Source organism: Leguminivora glycinivorella, chromosome 6 (assembly GCF_023078275.1).
Source record: "Leguminivora glycinivorella isolate SPB_JAAS2020 chromosome 6, LegGlyc_1.1, whole genome shotgun sequence".
NCBI lineage: Eukaryota > Metazoa > Arthropoda > Insecta > Lepidoptera > Tortricidae > Leguminivora > Leguminivora glycinivorella.
In genome coordinates, this window is record NC_062976.1 from 6,809,222 (window position 1) to 6,836,936 (window position 27,715).

Genomic DNA, 27,715 nt, shown 5'->3' on the forward strand with positions numbered 1-27,715 from the left:
TCATTATAATACAGCAATATTACGCCTCACAACACAACCGACCCCACTTGATATTGAAAGTCAGAATTGATGTTTCGCCAAAAGTACGGGGCCGATACCCCTAAGTATGGATTTCTTTTTAATATTAATGAGATAAGCGATCAGCGATCACCCTACTATCTGCCGTAGCCGGAATAGAAAATTTGTCGTCTCTATTAACCGGCTCATTTAAAGCTCCGATTTGAATTACAAAACGTCTTGCCTAAGTGATCCGCGTAATGTACCATAAATTCATTTTCAGAGACGCCTCCTTCATTTTTTCTTCGATAACCTTGCAAAGTTCCACCATCCAGATGCGGAAAATCTGTCCCCAAGGTAGTGTGAGTCACAACCATATGCTGGCAGGATTGGATTTCTCCCCAAAATAATATTGGGAGTTGGGACTGTTAAGAGTTATGTTTATGTTTCATTTAAGTAGTTAACTATAGAATTATAGTCTAACTAAATTTTATTCAACATTGTCCAACTTTATGCAGTTTCATTTCATTACCGCTACGCGATCTCTATTTAAAATTATGATCAAAGATAATTGAAAATAATTTTGTTTTGAAGTCCTTCGTCAATATTAATGGCACATCCTTCGAACTCTGATTACTTATGACTGAACGTGATCTTCATTACAACTAAAATAATCCATCGGCCTGTAGGCCTAGCACATGATTGCCGCGGGAGTATGTCGCCGCGAGATAGATCACACGTCTTCTTCTAACTGTATTAATGACATAAGGACGGGTAGTCTATCTCGCGGCGACATACTCTCGTGGCAATCATGTGCTAACCCTGCAGGGCCTAAATATTGTGATTATTTTTCGTAAAATTTTTCTCGCCTTTTTTCTTTTCTCATTACTTCGCCTTCTTTTCTCATTACAAATGTGTGGCATACTACACACTTTCAATACCCATGGAATTTTTTTGATCATCATCTCCATAAACACACGAAGTAATATTTCGTACTTAATAGTCTTGAACGTATCTTCTTTCACAGTACACAATATGTTGTTCAAGTCATTCGACTCGCGTATTTTCGTGTTTTACTTCATGTACTGAATTACAGATATACGGTGATCTCTAGAAGTAATACTGGTAAAAGTATTTAGTATAAATATTAAGTACTAGCTTTTGCCCGCGGCTTCGCTCGCGTTAGAAAGAGACAAAAAGTAGCCTATGTCACTCTCCATCCCTTCAACTATCTCCACCAAAAAAATCACGTCAATTCGTCGCTCCGTTTTGCCGTGAAAGACGGACAAACAAACTGACACACACACTTTCCCATTTATAATATTAGTATGGATTCAACAAAGGTCTCATCAAACTGGCTGGTAAGAGACAGCGATGAATGGTATTATTGTTGGCTGTGTTCCTGTCATAACGCCGGGATACTATGTTTAAACAAATCCTAAAACGAGGCAAAATCGATACGGGTAGAGTCGCAGGCGAACGCGCGCCGCCGCCTCCAAATTATATTCTTAGCCAAATCCAGCCGGCACGTGACTCAACTTGTTGCCGCTCTTTGAAGGAGGAAAGCTATACATTATGCACCGCTAGCTAGTATAATAATAGGTTGAGGTGGAATTATTAATGTTGGTCCTACGTTGGGCGCCACTTAATTTTAATTTAAATTGGCGACATAAAACTTAGTCGCGAAGATTTAAAATATTCAAACCACATTTAAAAGAAACACATAATTGTCACGCTTGTTCGTTACACGTGCTATGCTTACCTATTCTTTTTTGTAATTTGTTTTATGGTTTTAAGTTGGTTAGGAACACAATATTAAATCCACATTTTTACTTAAACTTTTGTTTCAAGAGTTAATTTGCGACACAAAAAAAAATCCTGCAAGTAATGCCAAAATTTGATTATTGACTTTCTTACCGTACTTTTATAAAGTTGCTCTGTATTAGTCACCGTATCCCCCGAGAATCACAGACAAAGTTTTATTGAGGAAACTAATTTATCACCGCCGTGATATAATCTTCCTACTGCATTCTGGGGGTTGACAGGCTTACGTTTTATGTATTTTTGATGGAGTGTTACCCGACTTTAAGGATCTTCTACTTTTGCTGGTGGTAGTGATTCACAGTTGTGAAACATTTTTAATTTCCTTAATGAACGTAACAATTAGGTGTTGGCTGCGATTCAAACGGGCAGTCAGTCAGGCGGACGCCGGGAGCGGTATTCCCGTAGCAACGTGTGTGCAACGTCTGTGTGGCTCGGTGCTGGAATTTCCAGTTATTACCGCAGGGGGACGCGGTCTTGGGGTTGTTGGCCGCATCGATCCGCCGCACCACAGCCGTGTTACCGGTGCACGAGGTTATACCACCACTGCAATCCTTACGTCTTCACCTACAAATGAAGAAAAAATAATCCGGGAAGCTATCCGGTTCAGTGGGAAACCAAACTCATTTCCTGGCAGTTAATCGAAGCGACAATTTTAGCGCTCGGGAGAACTAAATGGGTGTTTGTGAATTCATTGATGAATGATTTCTAGCACCGGAAATCAATCAGAAGCTATTTAAGTGGCGAAACAAATTCAGCGTGGCTTACTGGCCGTTAATTGGTTGCGGGCGGCGGCGCCGAGACGGCGGCGGAACCTCCGCATGGTGCCCCCTCTGGCATCCCCCCACTCGCTGTTTTTATGAGCGAGGAGCCCGTCGAGACCCGCACGAGTCTGGGCGGCTCTTAAAGTAGTTTTGTCTTCCCCGACCTTAGGCCTCCCGGCTGCGAATTGAGTTTGCTTTCAGCAAACTAAAACACAATAGCCTTTACACCCGTCTCTTCTACGCTGTTGTGAACATCAGCTTAGGGTGTTTGGCAGGAGTTTACATTAATACTTCCATAATCATAAAAGAAAAAGGTGCAAGGGTTGGTCCGTCTCGCCATCGTTTCAGGGGTACGTGTAACGTAATAGATGTCGCGGGTGACATTATTTTTCCATTTGGTAGGCTTATTTTCTTGTGCGGGTTATCAAGTTAGGTTGGGGCGGCAGCGCACGGGGTGGCGGGTGGGTCCGCAGGGCGGGGGCGGGACGCGGGGCGCGGCTATCGACCGACACCCCCCGGCGCGGCTCAGTTTCCGGGCGAGAGTCGCGCAGTCCGCCCGCGCTGCGACTCTGTTCCGTTAGATAGTCAATTTGAATCCTTCACCATGCTGATAGGACTCGTTCGGGACTCGGTGCTGCAGTGCTTCTGCCACTCGTGCAGAGCGCCAGTCCTGCCTGCAGGTTGGGAGTCCGCCGGTCACCGGCCGTGTTGGTCTGAACCGGCGACGCCGGCCGCTGTCACAACGGAGACTAAAGCCCATTTGTTGACTGTTTAGATAGCCTTGTAGATAAGATAACATCGTCGTTAGCATTTATTATCTTCCTTCTTTAGAGTTGTCAACTGCTAAGAGTAATTGGATGATGTTGTAACATTAGACAAGACACAAATAACAAAACAGTAGTAGAGGGATTTATTAACCGATTGAATAACATATTAAATAGGAACAAACAGTCTCGGGCGCTAGACTCCTTGGAATATATAGTTAGAAACTTTCAGCTAGTTGCATTAGTTGCATAGTATTGAACGAGGCCGTATATCTGTGGTTCTTTCGGTATTCTTCCAGCTTAAAGGTCAAGCCATATTAACTTCTTATCAAAAACCTCATTTAAAGCTTACGTCAAAGAAACGCCGGCCGGCGAGTCGAGGGGTGGGGGCGTCGCTACCGGTTATCCAAATCCAACTTGACACCGAGCACGTGGTCTACCGGCATTACTTAACCTCCTGGTCCTCCTGGCAGGGAGATCAAGGAACGTTTTAGGGTTGAGTGAACCACCCTGTGTAATGTAGACCTATTAATTTAGCTTGAGCTGCAAACTTCCGCTGTCATAAGCTGTTGGCATTATGTAAGAACTTTGTTGATGGAAACGGAAAAGTTTTGCTAACTTTTCCAGTGAAACTCGACACCGACGTCATTCCATTAATTTTGTGTCTGGTCTGGTTGCTCAATGTTGTTTTTAAATTAATGTTGGGATTTTTTCTGCTGTTTAATTTACCATAACTCATTTCACTATGTCATATTATTTAGCGAAGCGGGAATTGACAGAACTGCCTCAATTTTCAGGTCAACGTTTTGTATTTCGTATAAATCGTCTAGGTTGCGCTGAGCGGCTAGTGGGAATAAAGGTTGAGCTACAGCCCTATTGATTTAACATAAACTTTATATCGTCCTCCATTTTGTTCAGATCACCACTACATCTGGGAACCATTTTGTGGATATAAGGTTCATTATTCAAATCATAGTTTTCAGTTTAGATTTTGAAAGTTCCTATTTTAGTTTTACTATTACTGTTTTGTACAAGCTATTTTCGTTTTCGAATAAACTAAATTTAATCAATTTCATCTACTGTAAAATTTACTGACGATTCAGCTTCTGTTTTATTTGGCCCTTCAAAATTGAATTTTATTCATGAAATTTAAATCATGAAATTTTATTTTCTTCTTGATCGTTATATCGTGGCACGTTTCTGTAGGGCTCTTATATTATATAATGCAGGCTGATCGTGTTTAGGCACGCAATGCCAGCGTAAAATAACGTAATCAGTCGATACCACTTGTCGCAGAGCTTAAGCACTGATCATTTAGGGTTGTCAATGTATAGGATATCTACACAATCCTAGTCGATGTATGTTGTTACACATCTAACAAATCTTTGGTCTTTCGATTTTTTAATTCCTTAAATTAGATCTCTTTAAAAATAGCGCTGCTTTAGGTTTTTTAGGAATTCAATCAGGCTTACTTAGGTTTTTGTGTCTTCTTCATTCGTATTTCGCCTCACGTACCTTCTACACAATTTACACGTACCGGCCGGTACCTTGACGGGATTATATTGCTAATTTCATCAATCATGAACTCCTTTATGAACAAAATTACTTATTACGCTCCCCCTGTAATCAAAACCTCAAAATGTATTCATTATATTCCCAAAACTCCACCGCATTATTCATGTCAACCGGCAATTTGTGAAGAGGCATAGGGGATAGCGATTACATAATTGTTTAGGGTGCGATTAACAGTCAAGTTTAATTAACTCAACAAGTTTAGGACCCTTTTGATCTGCGGGAGCAACAGGAGAATCATTGGAACATTTGGGACATTCCATTTGAATACCGGCGCTTAGTTTGCATTCCGTCTATGGAGTGGGAACATTAACGTTATTTAACTTTCCATTATCTTCGCATGTACATTATTCGATTTGAGAATTGCAAATGTTTGTACACACATTGCAGTTGCAGCACTTTTGGGGATTATTGTATGATTTTGAAATCACGTCGAGAATAAATAACTCGATGTACGGTTGGATTGAAAAGTCCCGAAATTATTTAATGGCGTCTCTTCGTTCACAAACTTTTCCAAAATTGTAATTATGAGCTACCGACGTACCGACGGAACACAGATGTCAAGAACGATTCAAAATGCATTTGTTATTATGATATAAACCTAATCGTAAATTAGGAGTAATTCGAGTACTAACTCGATGTAGGATTAAAGATGATCCCATCAACTGAGTGGGATAAGGTCCAGGCAGATAAAGATACATAGTCATCTGTATTACCTATATTATTGTTACGTGAGTTTGCTAAGAAACATGAAAATAGGTAGTTTATGTAAAAGCTAATGGTGATGCATTGCAGGTCCGAAGTTTGCGTGTCCCGCCCCGTGTCGCTACACTTGTTATGCTGAAACTTGCAAATTTAAAGAGGTCTCTTTGCTCGTTTTCGTTGTAGTTAGGGGAACATTACTAGAGGTTACAATTTTAATTACATGAATTACTTGTGGGAGAAATTTAACCTGGCATAGCATAGTAGTACTTTTATTTGATATGTGAAATACGTAGTTTTCAATGAAGCGGCATGTTATTTTGAGGAAGTACCTAATTGCTTGCAAATGCGTTGAAATGAAATGGATGACCTGTGCTATTGTCTCCGTTCAGGGTTGTTATTGTTACCAACAAACCTTGTAATGTGCTGAAGTTCATAATTCAGGAATTATATCCATTTATACCCACAATTTTTAAGTTACTTTCACCAAAGGTCACCCGTAATCGCTTTTACACGGTATTGCATTTTAGCATTCTCTGCTACTAGAACAACGTATCCGGATCCAACGCTGGTATCAAGCAGCAGCATACATTACACCAAACTCATAATCACTTCTTCGCTTGTTTTCCATTTCCACCCTTTTGATGGCATATTTCACACATCAATCCACTTGACAAGACTAAGCACGCCATTACATCTGCCAGGCACGTAGCGACCGCCGCACTTTTAATTTAAACTTCAACCGCGTTCCATCACACTAATAAGACCGGCTTCAAACGTGTCCATCCTTTCTAGACTTGCCAGTTTGTCTGAGCGGTTGGGAACTAAGGAAATGAAAAACGCAATGATGACATGACGTCAAGTGCCTTAATACATTTCTAAATAATTTTTACGTCAATAATTGGAAGTACCTACAAAGTTACTTAGTTACGCAAAAACGTTCTAATTCACATGAACGCGTCATTGAAATGAAATACTCAAAAGTTTTAAAATCCAATGAAAGTTTCGCGTAATAACGTCCAATTAGGAAAATTTATGTTTTATTGTAAATATTTATCTAAGATGCCTTATTAATCTTATTGTACGTATTATCTTCATTCCCACTTTTAATTAAAACAATGAGCAATAAGTACGATGATTTTTACTTACAAGCGATAAATTGTGGCAACTGTCATGATTTTTATGTTTTGTAATAATTTGTCTTTTTACAATGTAACTGTGGCTGACATAAGAAACTAAGCGAAGTTTTCGAGAAAACAAGTTAAAAGAGTCTTCTTAAACACAAATGCAAGCTATATTTTATACCCCGACGTAACGAGCACCGACTACTTTCACAGTTGTCCAGTTCATATTCAAATTTGCTACGCATTGCCCCCTGAAACTTCCGCGGTTGCGTTTTGTACGTTTTCCCAACGGTTGTAAATTTACCATTTCCCCCTCGCGAGTTTAAAGCCGCTCTAAATATTTTATCAGTTTACATGTCGTATCGTGCGGCGCCGAGGGGTCTGCCTTTCAGCCGTAACTGCCATTTCAAACATTTATATTCGATTTACACAAGGTTTTTTGCGCCCTTTAATGTTGTAATTGGTGGGGTTCTGTTTTGATTCCGTTCTTTCACTTATCCCGTTATAACTTAACTTGGTTTAGGTTCGGTGATTAACATTTCATAAAGCTCTTTGCCCTAAGTATAGGCGTTTCATAGGTGTTTTTAATTGCCTGGGCTGGGGGGTTTGACGATTCAGCTTTTGATTTATCCCCATTAACATGGCTTGGGTGGGACATAAACATAAATCTTTTTATATCCTCTCTCGGGGTTGGTTTATCTGCAACGTGCATGTTCACTGCGGTGTTGCGAACTAGTTAAACTTAATCTCGCTGCTATATTTGGTCTGGCTGGTTTGTTTTATCTTTGAGAATTCGTGCATAGAACGTGTTGTTTTGTCTTGAGTTTATGTGCTCTTGTTGATGTACCTACGTATGTACCGTGTCGTTTAGTTTTATTTTGTTTGTTGCTAAGTTGAATTTTGGTTGTGGTCCGTCATTGTTGACATACTTATACTTTTTGTTGCACTCGAAAACTCTGGATTTAGACATTCATTGTCATTACCTATAAGTATAATATTTAGACAATCGAGACCATTGTAGTGATATTTATCAGGGTAGAGACTAGAGACCTTTCTAAGGCTCTACGCAATAGTTCGTGTACACTTATATTAATGCTCTCCAACTCTCCATGACATGCCTCAGCAGTGTCTCGTGTAAGCCTGGGCTTATCGCGAAGGATTACTCAAACACAGCGCTTATTCCTCTTACGTGCTCACACTGCCTCATCGTAGCCTTATTACTTACCTCTTCATTTCTTTAACGGCATCAGGATCACTATGTTTTAAAGGTGATTTAGGAAAATCATTAGTATTTATTTGAAATGTAATAATGATGCACGATTTTTAGGGTTCCGTAGTCAACTAGGAACCCTTATAGTTTCGCCATGTCTGTCTGTCCGTCCGTCCGTCCGTCCGTCCGTCCGTCCGTCCGTCCGTCCGTCCGTCCGTCCATCCGTCCGCGGATAATCTCAGTAACCGTTAGCACTAGAAAGCTGAAATTTGGTACCAATATGTATATCAATCACGCCGACAAAGTGCAAAAATAAAAAATGGAAAAAAATGTTTTATTAGGGTACCTCCCCTACATGTAAAGTGGGGGCTGATATTTTTTTCATTCCAACCCCAACGTGTGATATATTGTTGGATAGGTATTTAAAAATGAATAAGGGTTTACTAAGATCGTTTTTTGATAATATTGATATTTTCGGAAATAATCACTTCTAAAGGAAAAATATGAAAAAAATCACAAAAGTAGAACTTTATAAAGACTTTCTAGGAAAATTGTTTTGAACTTGATAGGTTCAGTAGTTTTTGAGAAAAATACGGAAAACTACGGAACCCTACACTGAGTGCGGCCCGACACGCTCTTGGCCGGTTTTTACTTTGATGCATTATTGATATTCGAAACTTATATATTATCTACACGTCTTCAATACCTGTCTTCGAACTGTCTTGTGCGGGACTTACTGCAGGATAGCAGCTACAAGACATTTCTCTTATATTTTCACCAACTCTCATCAACTTCTCATAAGGTAGAGGTACTTACTGTCTTTTAATTTTTTAATTTCTTGTTTGGTTTTAAGGTCTTACAAATAATATTTACAGTTGATTCTGAAATAAACATAAGTGTCTAAATTCTAGTGATATCACTTTCTGAATTGTCTCTACTCCGTCTAGTGTAACCCAGGACTTATCGCCAAGGATTACCCAGCCCCACGGCATTCTCCTCACGTCCTCGTGTCGCCTTATTACCTCGCAACTATTCGAGCAAATCGAACCCGAAACTGTCTAAACGACGATTTATTTTCCTACTCAATTTTTGGGACATACGGCGACATGGGGGTTGAGTTAGCGTGTTATGTACATGGTGTTTTTGCAAGTACGAATATCCCGGAAGTCGTGAAAATATTACGATGACTCATTCGCATACTTATTGATAAGATATACAACTGATATATGTGTAGGGAATCGGCTGATCCATACAATCCGATTCCCACAGGCTTGCCTAAAATTGATTACTAGTAAAGTACCTAATGCAAAGACAGCCGCTACTAGCGCGTAGTGCATGACCCTGCCTGCTACGCCGCGGTGCCGGGTTCGAATCCCGGTAAGGGCATTTTATTTTGTGATGAGCACAGATATTTGTTCCTGAGTCATGGATGTTTTCTATGTATATAAGTATTCGTATATTATATACTCGTATATCGTTGTCTGAGTACCTGGTACCTGCAACACAAGCCATCTTGAGCTTACCGTGGGACTCAGTCAATCTGTGTAAGAATGTCCTATAGCTCCTCTACAAAATGCGGGAGTGTACACAGGCTAGACTGTGAGTGCGGCCTGTCATATGTGGGACAGCCGAAACGAAGTATTTCCACACGGATGAAGGAACACGTAGCGGATGTCAAGCACCGTCGGCAAAGGTCTGCAGTCTCTGAACATGTCATGGATAAAGTTAATCACGCTATAAAGTTTGACAAGCCTCTGGTTCTTGCTAAGGAGAAGCGATATATACCCAGAATGTTGCGCGAGGCCATTGAGATCAAGAAATATCCAAACTTTAATAGAGAAGATGGCTTTACTTTACCACCGGCTTGGGATCCAGTAGTACATCTGATAATGGAACAAGCACGACGAAGGCTGTGAGGCATTTGTGTTGTATGGTGTTGGACATCTGCAGTTTGTTTTTGTCAATTTTGTGTAGATTAATTGGTTAATTATTTTTTTAACATAGTAATGGTAACTTTTTTGAATATTATATAACTAGCTTTATTAATAGTGTGTGAACCTGCCTTAAAAATCTATATTATTTGTGGTCATGGTTCGTTAATATTTCTTGTATGTGGATAGCTTTTGCACATTGTAATTTTTCCTCAGTCACCCGTTGACCACGAACGCTGTAAAGAGTTCGAAACGTCGGGATGAATTTTAAATTCATTATACGCGATTTAATCCGTTTCCATAGTTTTATTTCATGTCATGAGTAACTATCGCGGTAACCGAAGACAATATAATGTTCTATAATATAATATAAATTTAATGTACTATGTATGACTATTTTAATAAATATACAATCTTACGCAAATTTATCCTGCCTTTGATCATACATACACCTACGAAGCACTCCACTAGCAAATAAGACAACGACACCTGAGTACCTACTCATGTTGAAGTAATCCATGCCACGGCTTAAATGAGTCAGGCGACTGAAAGCCCGACGTGATTAACAGCTCCAACGGCCTGTTCCTATTTATACATTTCGTGATCATCAGTATCAATACACACATTGTTCTATAATCCCATCCAACAAAGGATTCAATCCTCCACAATGCGTCAGCGGTCACGGACAAAGACCTTTATGAAACAGCATCAAAAATAACGAATCGATACTCGCATTTTATCGTTTCAGCTAGTCACGCGAGCATCGGTTCAGTTCCAATCGATTCATTTGGGCCTGAGGGTCTTTAAATAAACATCAGTAATCGCTTTTCGATTGTCGCCCGCTGAAATATGAAGTTGGCCATTAAAGGCCTAGGTCTTGTCGTAATGAATATTTGCCGCTTTCCTTGATTGAAATAAACTGCCTCGAGTGTTTTCCTGCGAGGAATGTCTTAATGAAGAAGAATGGTTGGCGACTCGATAAGGTTTTGTGTTTTGTTCTACTGTTGGTTTATTTACTTGTGGCAGGGTATTGTTGTTAAGAACCGATGATAGCGATTGCAGAAGTGCATAATAGAAACATACATACAAGGTTCGGTTCGGTCTCTTTTTAATTCGCAAATGGGCTTTATCTCCAAGTGGCCTCGGCGGCGGCGAGGCCTCCCTTAACTCATATGTTTCCTCACAGCACACCGGCGCTCGGCACCAGTCAAGAAACCAGTGGGTAAACCAAGGACGAAGCAACCAAAGAAGGTCAAATTCATAAGTAAGTGTTTGGTGCAATGCCTATAATATTAACATGAGTGCATTCGGATGAAGGTTGAATCAATACTGCTCTGTGCCAACACTGCCAACTTAGCCTGTTAAAGTCTAATACACGAACATGCGTCATAGCGGTATTACGCAGTTCTTTGGCGATGTTTATTCACTGATCAAATATTCAGGGATCTGCCTTGTAAAGATGTGATCTTTTTTGCAAAGAAATAGAAAGCCTCCGCACTCTTGATGTTGTAAATCCGCTTAGGGTATTAAACTTACCTACTGATATAAAAGTTGTATGTCTTTACAAAAATATTTTCTTGAAAACTTGGATGTAGGTGTAGCTATCAGTAGACGAACCCCAATTCAAACTTATGTGAGGTGAACAAAAGGGAAGGTGTTCCTCACGAAACTTACCCGATAGCAACATAGTCGCTACGTCGATTGTGGACACAAAAGCCAATACGTTTTCGATATGCCCTTGGCTTCAAATAGTTTACTTACCTTCCGACGCGTCAACAACGGGTCTGGGCACACCTTTCTTTTGATCTTGAAACAAAGATATACGATGTGTCATTCATGTTTTATATTCAATAAAGAATTCTCAGATTCCCAAGTTTCACGAGTTTTCAGAGAGACATAGCGTTTGTCTTTAGTTATAGTTAGGTACGGTGGTGTCCTTATGAGTCATCCTTGAAGGGCGGCTTCCGCCCTCTCGAGGGGCTTACACGGCACTCTCGCAGGAATTACACGTATCAACGCCATTGTTCGCTGAAACAAAAGCGTGCTAGAAAAACCACCTCTTTGAGGAAATGTTATAACTTGGTTTACGTTATGTGTTTTCTTTGTGTGCGTGTGGATTGAGTGAGCACCTTCCGAAAATAAAAAAAAATATGTTGATCATTTAGTAAAAATTCTAAAACAATTGTAAAACTAATCTCTGAATTTGTAAAAAGATAAATCAAAAGATACAGTCATTAACATGTGCTCACTCAGTTCTCATCTCACAAACTACCAACGAAAACAGTGAATGTATTCATTTAACATATAATATTTATATACTAACATTTAGTAAAAAATATGCCAACTTACCTCTATAAATTTTAGATCACCTAGTGACGTATTTAATTTTTTACAAATAGTTTCTTATGCTCACTCAATCCTCACACTTTTGAAAAGCCGAATTTTGATGAAAAACATAAGATTTAGACCGCTATTATATGTGTATAGTTTAGTAAAAGTGAAATGGGAATTTGTAAAATACAAAACGAACCACTAACGTGTCAGGTTTTTTTATAACAATTTTTTGTAAGTGCTTACTCAGTCCACACGTTTTGAGAAAGTTAAAAATGTAAATATCATAAGATTTGTAGCACCACAGACACTCGAAAGTACTTCAACATTTAGTAAAAATTTTTACTAAATATCCACCATCTAATATTTTATATTCGTTGTCTGGTTTTAAAGATATTCAGACATAACTTTTCTCATACAAATGTATCATGTAGGGTCACCACACTATGTCGGCTCCTTATCTTATGTTTTTCATCAAAATTCGGCTTTTCAAAAAGTGTGAGGATTGAGTGAGCATAAGAAACTATTTGTAAAAAATTAAATACGTCACTAGGAGGTGATCTAAAAGTTATAGAGGTAAGTTGGCATATTTTTTACTAAATGTTAGTATATAAATATTATATGTTAAATGAATACATTCACTGTTTTCGTTGGTAGTTTGTGAGAACTGAGTGAGCACATGTTAATGACTGTATCTTTTGATTTATCTTTTTACAAATTCAGAGATTCGTTTTACAATTGTTTTAGAACTTTTACTAAATGATCAGCATATTTTTTTTCATTTTTGGAAGGTGCTCACTCAATCCACACGCACACTTTTCTTTTTATTAGACGCAAGTACCTAATAAGGAAGTGATATGCTAGAGGGTAGAGGAACTTTATTATAATGAAGTTATAACTTTTAGTTGGCCATCGATAGACTCTTTAAACATTTTCGTCGCAGCGTTCGCAGACACAAACGGTACAAGCCCAAACTTCTACATTCTTAGAAAGCTTTCATTACCCCCTTAAGAGTTCGCATTATACTTAGCTCCAAATGTCGTAAGATGCTGCCAAAGTAATGTAATATCCCTAATCTTACGTCCTTTCCCAAGCACGAGGAATGGTTCGACGACATGCGACCTTGAGTATAACGGTAATTTACGCGGCGGGGAAATTCTCCCGGCTTTAAAATTACCCCTAAATTATGTCGGGACTTAATTAAGTGAGGGATAAAGGGGCGTTTAAATTTTACTAGTATGACGCGCGGCTTTTTTATCACCGCTTTAGGGATGATGCATGGTGTTTTATGGGAGTTCTTGTTTGAAACAAGTCTGTTCAATCAAGTTGAAGACTTGTTTTGGGATGATAATGTGTCTTATAAGGACGCGTAACGTCTTCAAAAACAAGCGTAAGCTTTTATGACTGCTCTCTGATCCTACTTTTTAATGTAAACAAATCCTTACGACACTGAATGGAACAAGCAAGACCATGATCGACAAACCATAAAGTTTTACGTGAAAACATTTCACAAAGCATTGCACGGACAGGATCCCCAAACTAACCTAAAGGGTCATAGTTTATCCTACCCGCATTTAAAAGTAACGGGCACGGTAGCGTCCGATGGTGTGGGGAAACTGCCTCTATGCATTTAGCTTTAATGTTATGCTTACGAGTAAGCTCGTTCAATTTACATGGGCCTGTCTGAAGTTGAAACTGATAGGTATGTGGTGTTGGTCTTCCTTGCCTAAAGGGTTATATGTAGGCACACGGACTGGACTCTGACTGAAAACTGCATACGTCCGAGGAGACGATAGGTACATGATATTAAGTGCGTTAGGGCCTATTTTACACGGTGCGAGAATTCGTATACTAGTTTCAGTACATTGGGGCATTGATAGGAGTGCTGAAAGTGTTTTACGGATCTTACCTCAACAGTCTGCAATCTGCAATGTAACTTATGTAACTAAAATCGTATGCGAGTTCGCACGCCGTGTAAACGCTGGTCCTAATTCATATTTTCCAAATAGAAATGTTTGAATTTCAAGGTACTTGGTACAACATTAAATTATACTAATAATTTACCGTACTTATCTTTATATGTAACATTGTTAATTTGTTATCAACTTTCTCCTTTTTAATAAACATGTTGTCTAAAGATAACAATCCTTTGACCCGCTATATGAGTAAATGTAGACAATTAGCTCCCTTTATCATTTCTCAGTGAGCTACCGACTACTGTGTACTTGTAGTTGTAGACCATTATATTGTAGATACTGTATCAGTGACGAAGTTCTTTCACATCACATATTCTTTTCAAAATGGAATTGTCTGGTGAGTCAGCCTATAACAGAATGAGTTTTAAGGATTTAAAGTCCTGATAGAAGTTATGAAATCTCATGAATACAAGTTCAGCTACATTTCCATCTACTGCTGGTAGAAAAAACTTTACAAAGTAAGGAAAATTATACGTGAAATCTCGCAATTGCGTAAGTAAGCTTAATAAGCTGAACCACTTTAACACTATCGCAACCCGTATTAAGTTAATACATACTCTAACCTCTAACTACATATTAGACATATTATTATCACAGTTATGTTTCTTACCTCTCTCATAAGAAAAATCCTTTTAAAATTTCCGCACGAAATATCGCTCAGTGTTAACCATTAAACATTCAGACAGAAAGAATCCTGGCTGCATGCCCAAGTGCAGTCCAGACTCATTCCTCTCCTTAATTCGTTTTCTAGTGACTATTCATTCAATTTACTTGTTTTCTCAGCTCAGATTATCTCTAGGACTATCGAGGGGGATTTAAAATGCACATTTCTGCCCCACTTGCCTCTTTTTATTTATTCATCTTTGTTGCAGCCCCTTTGTAATTTAATTTTCTTGAGCCTGTTTTGCTGCCGGCATGGACGGAGTTAAATTAACCGGAAAAGTTCTGGAAATGTTTTGTTTCACAAGAAATAACTTCGTAAATTTGTATCAGTCACCAAATTTATGTACTTACCTACTCAAATTACTTTAAGTTGTTAGCGAATGTTTTTCGTCTTCCTGTTCCTATATATATTTTATTTCGTTACTTGTAAATTGAATATTAAGCCAGGAAGCTACTTCAATGCCAATTCCTGTACCGTGTCGTGTGGCATTATTCAAGTTAATAGTTCAAGCCAAACTCAGGAAAATGACTTCTCCGAAAACTATTCAATATAAACCTTCGATGATATTTTAAAGCTTTTTTATGTTCTACTTAATTTACTGGGTTGAGTCTGCGGACAGAGTTACAGTACAGAATGCACAGGAGTCACAGGACCCTCTCCGAACATACTCTACAGGTCAGTTTCTTAGAAGAGATTTCTAAGAATGTCTAAATACTAATATAAAATTATCTGCTTATTTAGACTTTTCAAGTGGTTAGTGTATCTATATAGTAAATCAATAACATGGTCTTGTTTCAAATTAGGGTGTAACGTTACTAAATTTTTATCCTAATTCAATATATTTTGTCCACAGCTACCGAAATCCGCTGCCAGGAGATGTCGAAGGGAGGGCTGGCGTACGAGGTGATCCTCGCGGAGCCCGTGGGTGTGCCCGTGCCGCGCCGCGCCGACTCGCCCGAGAAGACCCCGTCTGTTGAGGAGATCCAGGAGAAATTGAAGGCTGCTGAGGAGAGGAGACGTGTAAGTAATAGTTACATGTACCCGAGAGTTGCATCCTGCTATGCTTTCTTCAAGCAACCTAAGGGAAACTGCAAGCAACTGCAGAGGCAGGTACTTACATGTGAGTACAGTGAGTGAGTGTGAGTGAGGTGATCCTCGATTCCTCGCGGAGCCCGTGGGTGTGCTCGTGCCGCGCCGCACCGACTCGCCCTAGAAGGCCCCGTTTGTTGAGGAGATCCAGGAGAAATTGAAGGCTGCCGAGGAGAGGAGACGTGTAAGTACACCTTACCTGTACCCGAGAATTACATCCCTCCAAGCAACCTAAGGGATACTGCAAGCTACTGCAGAGATGCACTTACATGTGAGTAACGTACGACGTGATCTATATTAGGTATCTAGCTAATACTCCATGAGTAGAATGTTTTCACCTGATTTGATTTCAAAACTTTACACTTAATAGGTCCACATCAATCCTACCTATTAAGTATCCTAGAATTGTCCTCAACTTCAACCTTAATATTACCTTTCCATTCCAGAGTTTGGAAGCCAGTAAAATGGCCGTGATCGCCCAGAAGATGGCCAAGATCGAGGAGGCGTCGAAGTTCCGCAGCGAACAGACCAACAACTTCATCGCCAGCACCAAGGAGGCGCTGGACGCCAAGATGGACTCCCACGAGGAGAAGCGCGAGGCCTACATTAACGAGCTGCGGGCTCGGCTTAAGGACCACCTCGAGGGCGTTGAGAAGACAAGGTCAGTAAATCTAACTAACCTTCATTCAGTCAAGGAAGCTGCGGGCAAGAACATTAACCAGCTGCGCGCTCAAACACTCGAGATCGTTTAGTAGGTCAGTGACGCTAGCACACTTAGAGCAAGGAGGAGACGCCAAGATTTACTCCCACAAGCTTCGGGTTCGGTCAAAAACCATCACGAGGTCGTTGAGATAACGTACAAGGATCCGCCAATAACTTGTGGGTATTGGAAGACTTTCAAAGTCAACTTATCAAAAGTGCAGGCCCAACCACCAACAGTTTTCTTGATAGAATTTTAGCATCAAAAGATGTACCAATGTCAACTGGCTTAGCACAAGATGGACTTTATCTCTCGGACAGTCTTTCCTGCGAGCCAGATATTGTCGGCACTCCTATGCTAATTCTCACATGAGTTGCGCTGCACTACGGTATCTTACTCACGAGATATTTATCTCTTTAGGATCCAGCAATAAATTGTGTCAGGCCAATTATAGGTTTACTATAACTTCAAACTCTTCAAAGGACGATTGTAGTGCCACATTTTACTAGGCTTACTGTAAACTGGAAGTATAAAAACACTGTTGTAAAAGTTTAAAAGGCTTAGGGCCAGTTTTTCAATCGCCAGATAAATATATCTACCAGATAAAGTTATCACTATCCCTTTCATCACACGTATAAATGACAATGACAGCTAACATTTATCTGACTGATATTATTTATCTGGCGATTGAAAAACCAGCCCTTAAATAAGTGGTTGTGTTGTGCAGGTTGACCCTGGAGCAGCAGACGGCCGAGGTGTACAAGGCCATCGAGGAGAAGATGAACACGGCGGCCGCGCAGCGCGACGAGAACATCAAGAAGATGCTCGAGCGCCTGCGCGAACACGTAAGTGCCCTCTCTATATCCCCCCTACCCTCCCTACTCAATGTAGGCATCTATTCAATCATGTTGATACATACACCGTGTTTTTACTGAATTCCCTTAACTTCCCCATATAGTCAGGTCCATTATAGGAAACAGATTAGCATAGTTGGTTTTTTTTAATTCGTATAACTTTTTTCTGCGCCTGCGATAGATGCTACATTAATTGCTGTTCAGAAACGCGCTTTGTGTGTTCGATATGCGATTGACATGTCATAGTTTTGACACTTACTTAGTGTAAGTTAATTGTAAAGCCCGTTTCTCAACAGCAATTGAAGTTAACATCTATCGCAGGTGTATGTTTTTTTCAGAAAGATAATACAAATTTAAGAAAACCAACTATACCATTTTGTTTCCTATAATGGACCTAACTATATGCCAAAGTTAACGGAATTCAATAAAAACACGGTGTATAATTTAATAAAATAACTTAGTGAAATCAAAGATTTTCAAAGGAAGGATTAAGCCAAATCATATAATTTCGTGTGAATTCTTGTTTGATGCACCATGGTTTAACGCTACCAGCTACCACGCGATTGGTTGATGATTGTCCATCACGCGCGCGATTTTTTGCATATACTGCACGCTTGGCTAACATTTGTGCACAGCAGTGTACTGTATTGGCACCATTTTTGATGCCCATATACCTCTCCCTTTTGAAGTCAATGGGTGAGATTTAACGTATGAACTCGCGAGTCTACCCCGTTGGCTAATATTATAAATTGCTGTCAGCATATGGCTTGTTGCATTTCTGTCCGAATTAAACATACGTATAAGTATGTAGGTATGCAAATGTACACGCCTGCTTAGCAATCAAATATAATAATAGTGTGCAAATTGTGGGTCGCATTATTAATGTCTTAGATACTAGTTATGTCGTGGCACTTGTGGCACAGTGTCTATGTTGTGGAATATCCTCACATAATATAGCCACGGGCGCCACTCTCGGCCCAATTTGATTAAACGTTCACTGGCAGCCATTAGCCATCCAATAACTTGCCGGAGATTTAACCACGTTACAGGGGGCGCCTGTGGTGGCAGAGCGGTTTTTATAACTTCACTATCATCTCGTCATCTTGAGAGGAAACAGAACAATTTGCTTTTTTTTTTTAGTATGAATAGGAAGATAATCAAATGTTTTCGACTTGGAATTGACGAATTAAGTAAGTTTCACCGCACCACGAGTTGAATCTTGATGTTTATGTTTACGTTAGCGACATAAACTCGATCGCAGTCCATCTCTTTATTTTATTACGCAATGATGCTTTATTACGCAATGATGCTTTGGTCGAATTTACAGAAACGCTAACGTTAATGTCAAACACCAACTCGTGGTAGCCGTGCTGATAATAAGAAAGAAAGAAAGAAAATATTTTTATTCAGGACGTCAACAATATTCCTTACGTCTATGATACACATCATTAAGTTTTGTTTTGCTTTAATTGAAAGTGTTTCAGAGGCAACATTTTATAAACTTGATTTCTAAGGAGGTATTTAACTAAGTGGTTTTGACTACGTTTGTCGGTATAATGTTATTTTTCAGCAAAGCTGATGTAATTGTAATTACAAAAATTGATAGCGTGTAACTTACCCCCTCATAAACGTTTTCCAAAGTTAACAAGCTGCTAATAATCGTTTGTCCTTGTCCGAGGTGTTAGTTTGATAGAAAGGGATAAACGATTTTTATCGGCTGATCAACTTTAGTAGGTAAACGTTTATGAATAAGGGGTATATCTTCGTAGAAAAAGAATTGGTGCCTAATGAAATTGCCTTCATATCTTAGCGTAATTGTTCTGTTTCCACTTCACCCCATATGAATGTTGTGCGCTTCCACCATAGGAAGAGCAGGTGCGCAAGGTCCGCGCCGGCAACCAGGAGCGGTTCCAGCAGCTCGAGACCTCCATCCAGGACAAGCTGCAGCAGGCTGAGGAGCGCCGCCTCGCTCGCGACGCCGAGCAGCGCGAGAAACGGCGCCACCATGTGAGTACACCAGCAGCACTGGCAGCTGACCGCTTCCAGCAGTTCCAGACCTCCATCCAGGACAAGCTGCAGCAGGCCGAGGAGCGCGAGAAACGGCGCCACCATGTGAGTACACCAGCAGCACTGGCAGCTGACCGCTTCCAGCAGTTCCAGACCTCCATCCAGGACAAGCTGCAGCAGGCCGAGGAGCGCGAGAAACGGCGCCACCATGTGAGTACACCAGCAGCACTGGCAGCTGACCGCTTCCAGCAGTTCCAGACCTCCATCCAGGACAAGCTGCAGCAGGCCGAGGAGCGCGAGAAACGGCGCCACCATGTGAGTACACCAGCAGCACTGGCAGCTGACCGCTTCCAGCAGTTCCAGACCTCCATCCAGGACAAGCTGCAGCAGGCCGAGGAGCGCGAGAAACGGCGCCACCATGTGAGTACACCAGCAGCACTGGCAGCTGACCGCTTCCAGCAGTTCCAGACCTCCATCCAGGACAAGCTGCAGCAGGCCGAGGAGCGCGAGAAACGGCGCCACCATGTGAGTACACCAGCAGCACTGGCAGCTGACCGCTTCCAGCAGTTCCAGACCTCCATCCAGGACAAGCTGCAGCAGGCCGAGGAGCGCGAGAAACGGCGCCACCATGTGAGTACACCAGCAGCACTGGCAGCTGACCGCTTCCAGCAGTTGGCAGCTGACCGCTTCCAGCAGTTCCAGACCTCCATCCAGGACAAGCTGCAGCAGGCCGAGGAGCGCGAGAAACGGCGCCACCATGTGAGTACACCAGCAGCACTGGCAGCTGACCGCTTCCAGCAGTTCCAGACCTCCATCCAGGACTTAAGTCTCGAAGTTGTAAACCATATTGGGAATTGGCATGAAAGTATATTGCATTTCTGACAAGACAGAGCAAACTCCACATCACAGGTATAATCAACAAGACATCATCCAACATAAATTTGTTATTTTTTTTACTAAAATTATGTTTTGACAATTTTTTATATCGACAGCCTATCGATGTTTCAAATGTAACTTTTCCAAATAATCCTACTTATAAAAATACACTAGAGAAACCTCGATAGGCGACCAATCATTCTCATCATAATTATTTAAACCATTTTTTTTATATTATTTCCTTTATTTTTGTTCGTCACCCACATCAGAACGCAAAGATCGAGGACGCGCGCGCGACCGTCACGGCCAAAGTTGAAGAGATTACGAAGGACATCGAGACCAAGCTCACCGCCGCTGAGCAGAAACGAGAGCAGGAGATACAGAAGAAACTCGCCTTCGTTAAGGAGGAGGTATGTGCACAATGCTTCTGGCAGCTTTGGATATTATTTACTAATGGTCTGTGTGCAAGCACTGTTAGAAGCACAGGTATAGGTGTATTGAATACGCCTGTCGGAAGTTCTTGAACCCACACACTTGTAGATGGACGCTCCTATGGGGCTATACACTCGCATCATTTCTTTGTCTGTGTACATGCAAACAACCAGCAAGTCGTGTCGTCATGCATGCACACAATGACAACTGTGTGCTCAATTTCCTAACAACTGCGACACGTGCGCCGACGGCTTGTCCGCTCTCTAGTATTATATGCTCTGAGATTAGAAGAGAGTGAATTTTTTTAGGATCATATAAGATGCTTTTGAAAGTCATCACAAAATTGCCAGCATGAAGTGTGAAAAGGTTTTGACCTGGCATTGTTACAGTTTGCCTATGTAATGTCTGTTGCATTGGTTTTATCTTTCCTACAGTCTGATTAGACTGAATGACTTGTCAGTCGTGTATTTATAGCAAATGTCGACACATACTTTTTTTCAAATAAATATATACAAGGTTCATTAGAAACAAACTAAATTTTATTGCCTCCTGGCAATAAAATTTAGTTTGTTTCTAATGATGAGGTGCTGATTTAAAGCAATAATAACTGTTATATCATTTAATGTACAGATGTATTAATTAACAATGTACAGATACAACTGATGTAATTCTTCTACATCAAACAAGATCTCATTCTCTAACTGCATTGGTTTGCTGACACTCAGCCAATCCGCAAATTCATCAAATATATCCAACGGCTGCAGTGTATCTACAATACTTCTATCCAGGACTACATAACTACCCTTTTTTAGATGCTCTTTGAAGAAATACCACAATCTCTTATGCTCCTCTGTACTCACAAAGAAATCCAAACAATTGATGATACAAACATCGCTTTTCGCTACTAAGTCACCTTTGTTTAGTACATCGGAATTGACCACTTGTATTCTTTTGCCCATTTTGAATTGAGATATTATTTTTTCTTGTACTTCGCAACATTCTTTGTTGAGTTCGATGCCAACGATCTTAGAAGCGTTTGTGAAGTAATATGCCTGAAATGAAAAAAAAAAATTAAAAAAAAATCTATAAGAAGCTAAATAGTAAATAATAGTATGGTTTTGCTTTCAAATTAGATAAAGCATTAGCCAATAACATAAGATCAGGGGCTCGTTTCTCGAAAGGTACATGCCTTGTATTACAAGTGTGTTTCCATGACAACCCATACGATTTGACAGTTCGCGCACTTGTAATACAAGGCTTGTACCTTTCGAGAAACGGGCCCCAGGGGTCCATTTCTCAAAACAGAAAGTTACAAGTTACAAGCGGACGTCTCTTTCCAACTTGTCATATTAGACATTGACAACCACTTGTGAATTGTAACTTGTAGCTTCGAGAAATGGGCCCCTGATGAACTATGTATAAAACTTAAAAAAATTCAGCTAAACAAGTGTAAAAAGAAATAAATAATATAAATACTTACGCCATACAAAACGCCGCCAAACCTGGAGCCTACATCCAAAATTAGTTTGCACTCCAGATCCTTTGGGAGCAGAACTTTATATATGTACTGAAGCTGTAATCTGGATTTAGAATGCGAAATGTATGTCAGCTCCTGTAAAATAATTTAAATGGTATTTCAAAGACGCAATAACAGTACTCTTCTAAATATGTGAGTGTGTTTAGTAAAACATCCCACTTTGTTGGTTACCATTAAGGCGAGATTTATTTGTATCTTTATATGAATAAACTGATAAAGCAGCTTTATAGCAATCCGAAAAAGTGGGATGTTTTCCCATTATAAAAATGAAACTGAATTATTCAAACACAGTTAAAAGTTACTTGAAAAACAAATTAAACTATTTTCATACAAAAATAATAATTTGTATTTTAAGTAGTCACACTACTATTATACTACAAATTTGGAGGCCCTGGTAATTTTTTCTTTGTATATAACATTTATTTCAAATAGAAAGGTACATCAAATCCATTAATAATTCAAAATTTGCCAAAGAAGCTTACTTTAATATTCTGTGAATTGCAATCAATGCAATAATGTCTGGACAGCTTCCCGTCCTTCACAAGCTCCTGAACCTGTTCCTCATCGTACAGGAACTCGTCCACATGCCGAGTGTTCACTTTGTTGCAGTCCGCTGCATCCCCTACTATGGGATATTCAATTTTCTCCGATGCCATCTCTGCCTCAAATGGCACCATGCCTTTGATCACGTCCACTATTTTGGTTATTGCTTCATCTGATTTGATTAATGATTTTTTGTTCTCCAAATCTACGAATGGAAAACATTGAGATGAATATTAGGTTAGGTGTTGTCTTTGTTTAGAAAATTTGTCTTTAAATGGTGAGGTCCTTTGAAATAGCAAAGTAATGCTTTTTAATTTAGTGAAAAATGTCTAAACAAATAACAACCTTGAAAGAAAAAGTTAAAAGATTGGAAGGTATGCTTTTTTTTTAAATTTATTACTTGTAAGACAAATAAATGTACATGAAAAAAAGCGAAATCCTTGGCTAGAGTGCAATTTTATTATAGGAAGCCGGTCAGGCCCTTTGATTTACATAGGATACAAAGAACTGTTACCTTTTTTATACTGTTTACTCCCAATCCACTGTTCCATGGCAATCAGTTCGTCGTCATCAAGGTCGGCGAACACGTCGAGCAGACGACTTTTGGCATTAATTATATCCACAAACATCTTGTAAATAAAAGAAACAATAACAAAATCTTGCAGTACAAACTAACCTAACTTTTTCTAACCTCACTTTAAAACGTCAAACTTGACATACTACGAATTCGTTCAGAAATCAGATAGAATGCCAACGAGTTTCGCCACTAGGGGCGCTAGTGTAGACGGTGGCATTTCTCAACCACGATACTGTTATCCGCAATGGTTTTGCCTATTTCCAGTTTTGTTGTAGTTAAATAATGAAGTACTGTACTTGAAAAAAACATGACTTGAACATTTTGAACCTACTTAACTATGGTATAGGTATACCATGACGACCGGTCTGGCGATGGTCCTGCCTGCAAAGCCGATGGCGATGGTCCCAGGTTCGAATCCCGGTAAGGGCATTTATTTGTCTGATGAAGTCAGTTGGTATACCTATCCATACTAATATTATAAATGGAAAAGTGCGTGTGTCTGTTTGTTTGTCCGCCTTTCACGGCAAAACGGAGCTACGAATTGACGTGATTTTTTTAAGTGGATATAGTTGAAGGGACGGAGAGTGACATAGGCTACTTTTTGTCTCTTTCTAACGCGAGCGAAGCCGCGGGCAAAAGCTAGTCCACCTATAGTTATTTGTATTGTAGACAAGATAGCCACCGTCTGTAAAATATGTGCTCCGGTCAATCCTATTAAGTATTATCCCCCAAGTGGACTCAAGTGCAAATATTCGTGTTACGTTTCAGGAGCGGCGCGCGGAGCTGGTGCGGCAGAACAAGAGCGCCCGCGCCGAGAGCGAGCCGGCGCCATCTTGCGGCTAGACACACACACACGCACCGACTCGCACCGCCCACACGTTCCACATTCAAACATCAACCACATACGGTCATATCTAAATGAGATGTTAGTCAAGAATCTACTAATCACGTTTGAAACAAAACAACAACACCAAGGGCCAGTTGCATCAACCACAGTTAACAGGCACATCGAGGTCACGCAACAGTAGTCTCAAGAACATTCCCATACAAAATGAATTGCGAATTTTAAATGCGGTGACAGACGGTGTGGTGCAACCGACCTTAAGGGTTGTTTGTATGAGAATAATTCACTATTGAGACATTGGACTATGGTTAGTGCAACTGGCCCTTATACATCCAGTATTTAATAGAAATAGATAGAATTATTAACAGTATACACAACTACTTATTGCAAAACGTGTATTCACAGTCATTTGAATAGGATACCTAGCCAACTCTAGTCCATTAAATATTATTTAAGTGTATTAGAGGCTTTTTAATCGTAAAATGTGGCGGTGCATATTAAAATTGGTTACATAATTTTAATGTGTTGTCACAAACAACGATGAAGGATTCCAAAGTAATACATAATGGGCTAAGGTTACATCTAACTTGAAGTATTTAAATAATTCTGGACAACGTGTCATGTCTTGAAAAAGTAGCTGCACATAGATTTTTACATCACATTACTTATATTGTGCGACATGATCTTGTCCGGTTTCCTTGAAAATCAAATTGTTTGTGGTTTAGTTTGGGCTGTCGTAGTGATCCTGTTAGATCAACTTATCGGTAACATGGCAGCTCTCCTAATGCATGAACATGATTACTGCTTCCATGTTGAAAATAAGTTGATATGTGGAACTACTGCGTCGAGTCATGGTGTTAGAACTGGTGCGTCCCGCTTACGCTCATGGTCACGCTTCAATCAAACATTTTAATTTATAACTATTTCATTTCATCATGGCAATTTTGCTGAGGCCTCATATCGTGATCTCAATTACTCCTACCCGGTTTTATACGTGAACCTTCATCTAAAGCTGAAATCGAAAGGAAATCATGCAAAAATAATTTTTAAAAAGTTCATTCAAGTTTTAAAGAATTTTGAGCGGGCGTTCGGGAAAATCCCCATAGTTATAGACTTATATCATTATTTTAAATGTTTATCATACGCGGCAGTATTTTTAGGAACGTATAATAAAGTTAATGTAATTTAAGTTTCCACATTCGTATCGATAATTCGCCATTGCTACCGACTGTGTGTATTATCGGACCGAAAATGATTGTATGGATCAACGATCTGATGGGACATGTCACTGGTTACCTATTTAGACGTGATTTAGTTATTTTTTTCTCCATTATTAAGATGGAATTATGACATGTGTTAAATTACCAGTGGCATGTTCTGTAGATGTTAGTAATATCAGAACAACGTTGTTTAAAATACATGATAATTCAAGAGTTTGTCACATGTATTATATGACGTTAAATGTTAGGATATTATTCACACTGGACATAGCAACCAAAACTTACATATTTTACATTATAACACTAATATATCATTAACGATTCTCTTTTAAGACAATCTAAATGGATATAAAGGCAGATAATATCAAAATACAGTTTTGAATTTCAAGTTTTTGGTCTGCAATGTTCAGAAATATAAGATTGTTGGTCGTGGGTGTGTGGCTGGTTGTGTCGGCTCTAAAGCCTATTTGAATATATCCGGATATGTTTGTATATATTCAAATTTTTTCTTTGGCAGATATCATAATATTGTAGTTGAGTAAACCCAGCTACAAATTTACTAGGAAATATGTGTAGTAACTAATTTGTTGTATTTGCAAAAAAAATTAACAATAAAATTACAAGTCTGTAACAGTGGCGCCCTCTCGGCGACTAGGGTGCACATACGTTTTCTAATGAACCCAATCAAGTCCCAATTTGTGCAATCCAATCGATCTCTCGTTTTGAGGACCAAATCAATATAATGACACAAATTAAAAACCTCTTGGGGTTTGACAATTTTCCTTGTATAATGGCTCGCGCTAGAGGTTAATTCAGTATTTGAAATGTGCTAACAAATATTATGATATCTACGGCCGACTCGCCAGCGTTGGACAGAGCTCACTCGATCTCAAAGAAACAATAAAAATAGAAGTGCCTCACTATTTCATAATCGGCTCTCTGATATCAATAGAATGTAAAAACTGCCTTTCATAGCGTTTTATATTTTTTTAAAGGTAGTGGGGCTGAGTCGGGCACGGCTTCTGTGATGTTTCGCTCTAGTGATATGTGTATCGACTTCGGTTAGGCACAAATTATATCGATACTTTTAAGCGCAGAAGTGTAAACTTTTAGACATGCGGGCTTTGGATTTGAAGTGCATTTTATAGTTCATGACAAAAAAAGATGCGTTTTGATTTATAGAAAACGGTTTTTATAACCTACGGCAGCTTTTGGGTGCAACATTCGTGTAGTAATTTCTAAACATCAGTGCAAATTGCTATAAATTCTTATTTTCCCGCATGTATATTAGTTTATTGATCTGTTTTAAGTTACGGAGAGGATCCTGTATTTTATAGTATGTTTTCGCGATTCAGTTAGGGTCAGTGGAAGGATAATAATTGTATATAAGTAAGAGTCGGTATCGCTTGCCGCGGAGGCTTCGCTCGGTGTCCTAATAAGGACTAGTGTAAGCAGAGACCGGATGAAGAATGCTAATGTCAAGATTTAACGTTCCTTGGAGAAAAGTTCTCTCTCAATTTAAAAAAAAAGTTCAGTTGATACCGCTGTGGTCCTAGGGACTGACAGTGTTAAATCTATTGTGAAATGGTTAGTTTTGAGGAACGGAAATTGTGAATTAGCATTCTGTTTTAATTGGGTCAAAATTATTTTATTTGTCTTGTTTTTGATGACACGGTTTGATTTGTTTTAACTATAAAATAAATAAATACAGTCTGTCAAGCCAGTTTGTTAGAACAAAATTGCGGAAAATTCAAAATTTGCAACGAAATCTTTTCGCTTACATTTTTGAATTTTTCGTACTTTTTCTACTAGCGTAATGGTTTGACAAACTATATTATGTCCAAACTACAAGACAATGTTATAATGTTGACCTAATAATCGGCTCTGGTGTAAGTACCTACTAGCTTGTGTAACCTGACCAATCGCCTTGGGTATTGTGACGCCTTTTTCTCACGATCGGGAATCATGTATGCGAGAAGCTTGTCGGTCTAGTACCGTATGTTTAGTTATTTTATATTTTTATGTCTTGATGTGCTTCGGTTCGTGAGCAGTTGAAGTACTTTTAGTAGTTTCATTGTCGTATTGAATAAAGTCATAAATATTAATTAATTTGTGTTTTATTAAAAATATAACTACCTTTTTAGTTTTTTTTAGCATTAGGCGCAATTCGTACTTTATTG

The 27,715-nt window shown here is 39.5% G+C and overlaps 2 protein-coding genes across 6 annotated transcripts in view; one reads left to right on the forward strand and one right to left on the reverse strand.

Moving 5' to 3' along the window:
* The window catches only part of LOC125226781 (stathmin-4), a 64,284-nt gene extending 36,640 nt beyond the window's left edge, over positions 1 to 27,644 (forward strand). Inside the window, exons 2-9 of one of the 5 annotated variants that reach the window (XM_048130869.1) lie at positions 5,614 to 5,620; positions 14,493 to 14,529; positions 15,710 to 15,876; positions 16,392 to 16,606; positions 17,373 to 17,490; positions 19,366 to 19,506; positions 20,652 to 20,792; positions 24,240 to 27,644. In XM_048130869.1, coding sequence (XP_047986826.1) covers positions 14,517 to 14,529; positions 15,710 to 15,876; positions 16,392 to 16,606; positions 17,373 to 17,490; positions 19,366 to 19,506; positions 20,652 to 20,792; positions 24,240 to 24,314 — 870 coding nt within the window. In that variant the 5' untranslated portion in view covers positions 5,614 to 5,620; positions 14,493 to 14,516 and the 3' untranslated portion in view covers positions 24,315 to 27,644. Of the gene's footprint in view, positions 1 to 3,123; positions 3,263 to 5,613; positions 5,621 to 11,071; positions 11,150 to 14,492; positions 14,530 to 14,579; positions 14,651 to 15,475; positions 15,532 to 15,709; positions 15,877 to 16,391; positions 16,607 to 17,372; positions 17,491 to 19,365; positions 19,507 to 20,651; positions 20,793 to 24,239 lie in introns of those variants that run through there. The other 4 variants (XM_048130866.1, XM_048130867.1, XM_048130870.1 and 1 more) reach the window with 4 other exon arrangements.
* On the reverse strand, positions 21,401 to 23,697 carry LOC125226782. Its single transcript, XM_048130871.1, has 4 exons — positions 23,409 to 23,697; positions 22,834 to 23,099; positions 22,295 to 22,426; positions 21,401 to 21,866 (listed from the first exon to the last, which is right to left on the reverse strand). Exons 1-4 carry the CDS (start codon positions 23,521 to 23,523, stop codon positions 21,450 to 21,452), a joined length of 930 nt encoding a protein of 309 aa, XP_047986828.1. The 5' UTR covers positions 23,524 to 23,697; the 3' UTR covers positions 21,401 to 21,449.
* Positions 27,645 to 27,715: the final 71 nt, after the last annotated feature.

Bases quoted from the DNA above. Each gene is read 5' to 3' on its own strand.
- LOC125226782 (XM_048130871.1), bottom strand. From the start codon at position 23,523: ATGTTTGTGGATATAATTAATGCCAAAAGTCGTCTGCTCGACGTGTTC. The intron at 23,100-23,408 runs GTAACAGTTCTT...TTCCATTCGTAG, and splicing joins GAGTAAACAGTATAAAAAAG to ATTTGGAGAACAAAAAATCA. The intron at 22,427-22,833 runs GTAAGCTTCTTT...ATTATTTTACAG, and splicing joins GCAATTCACAGAATATTAAA to GAGCTGACATACATTTCGCA.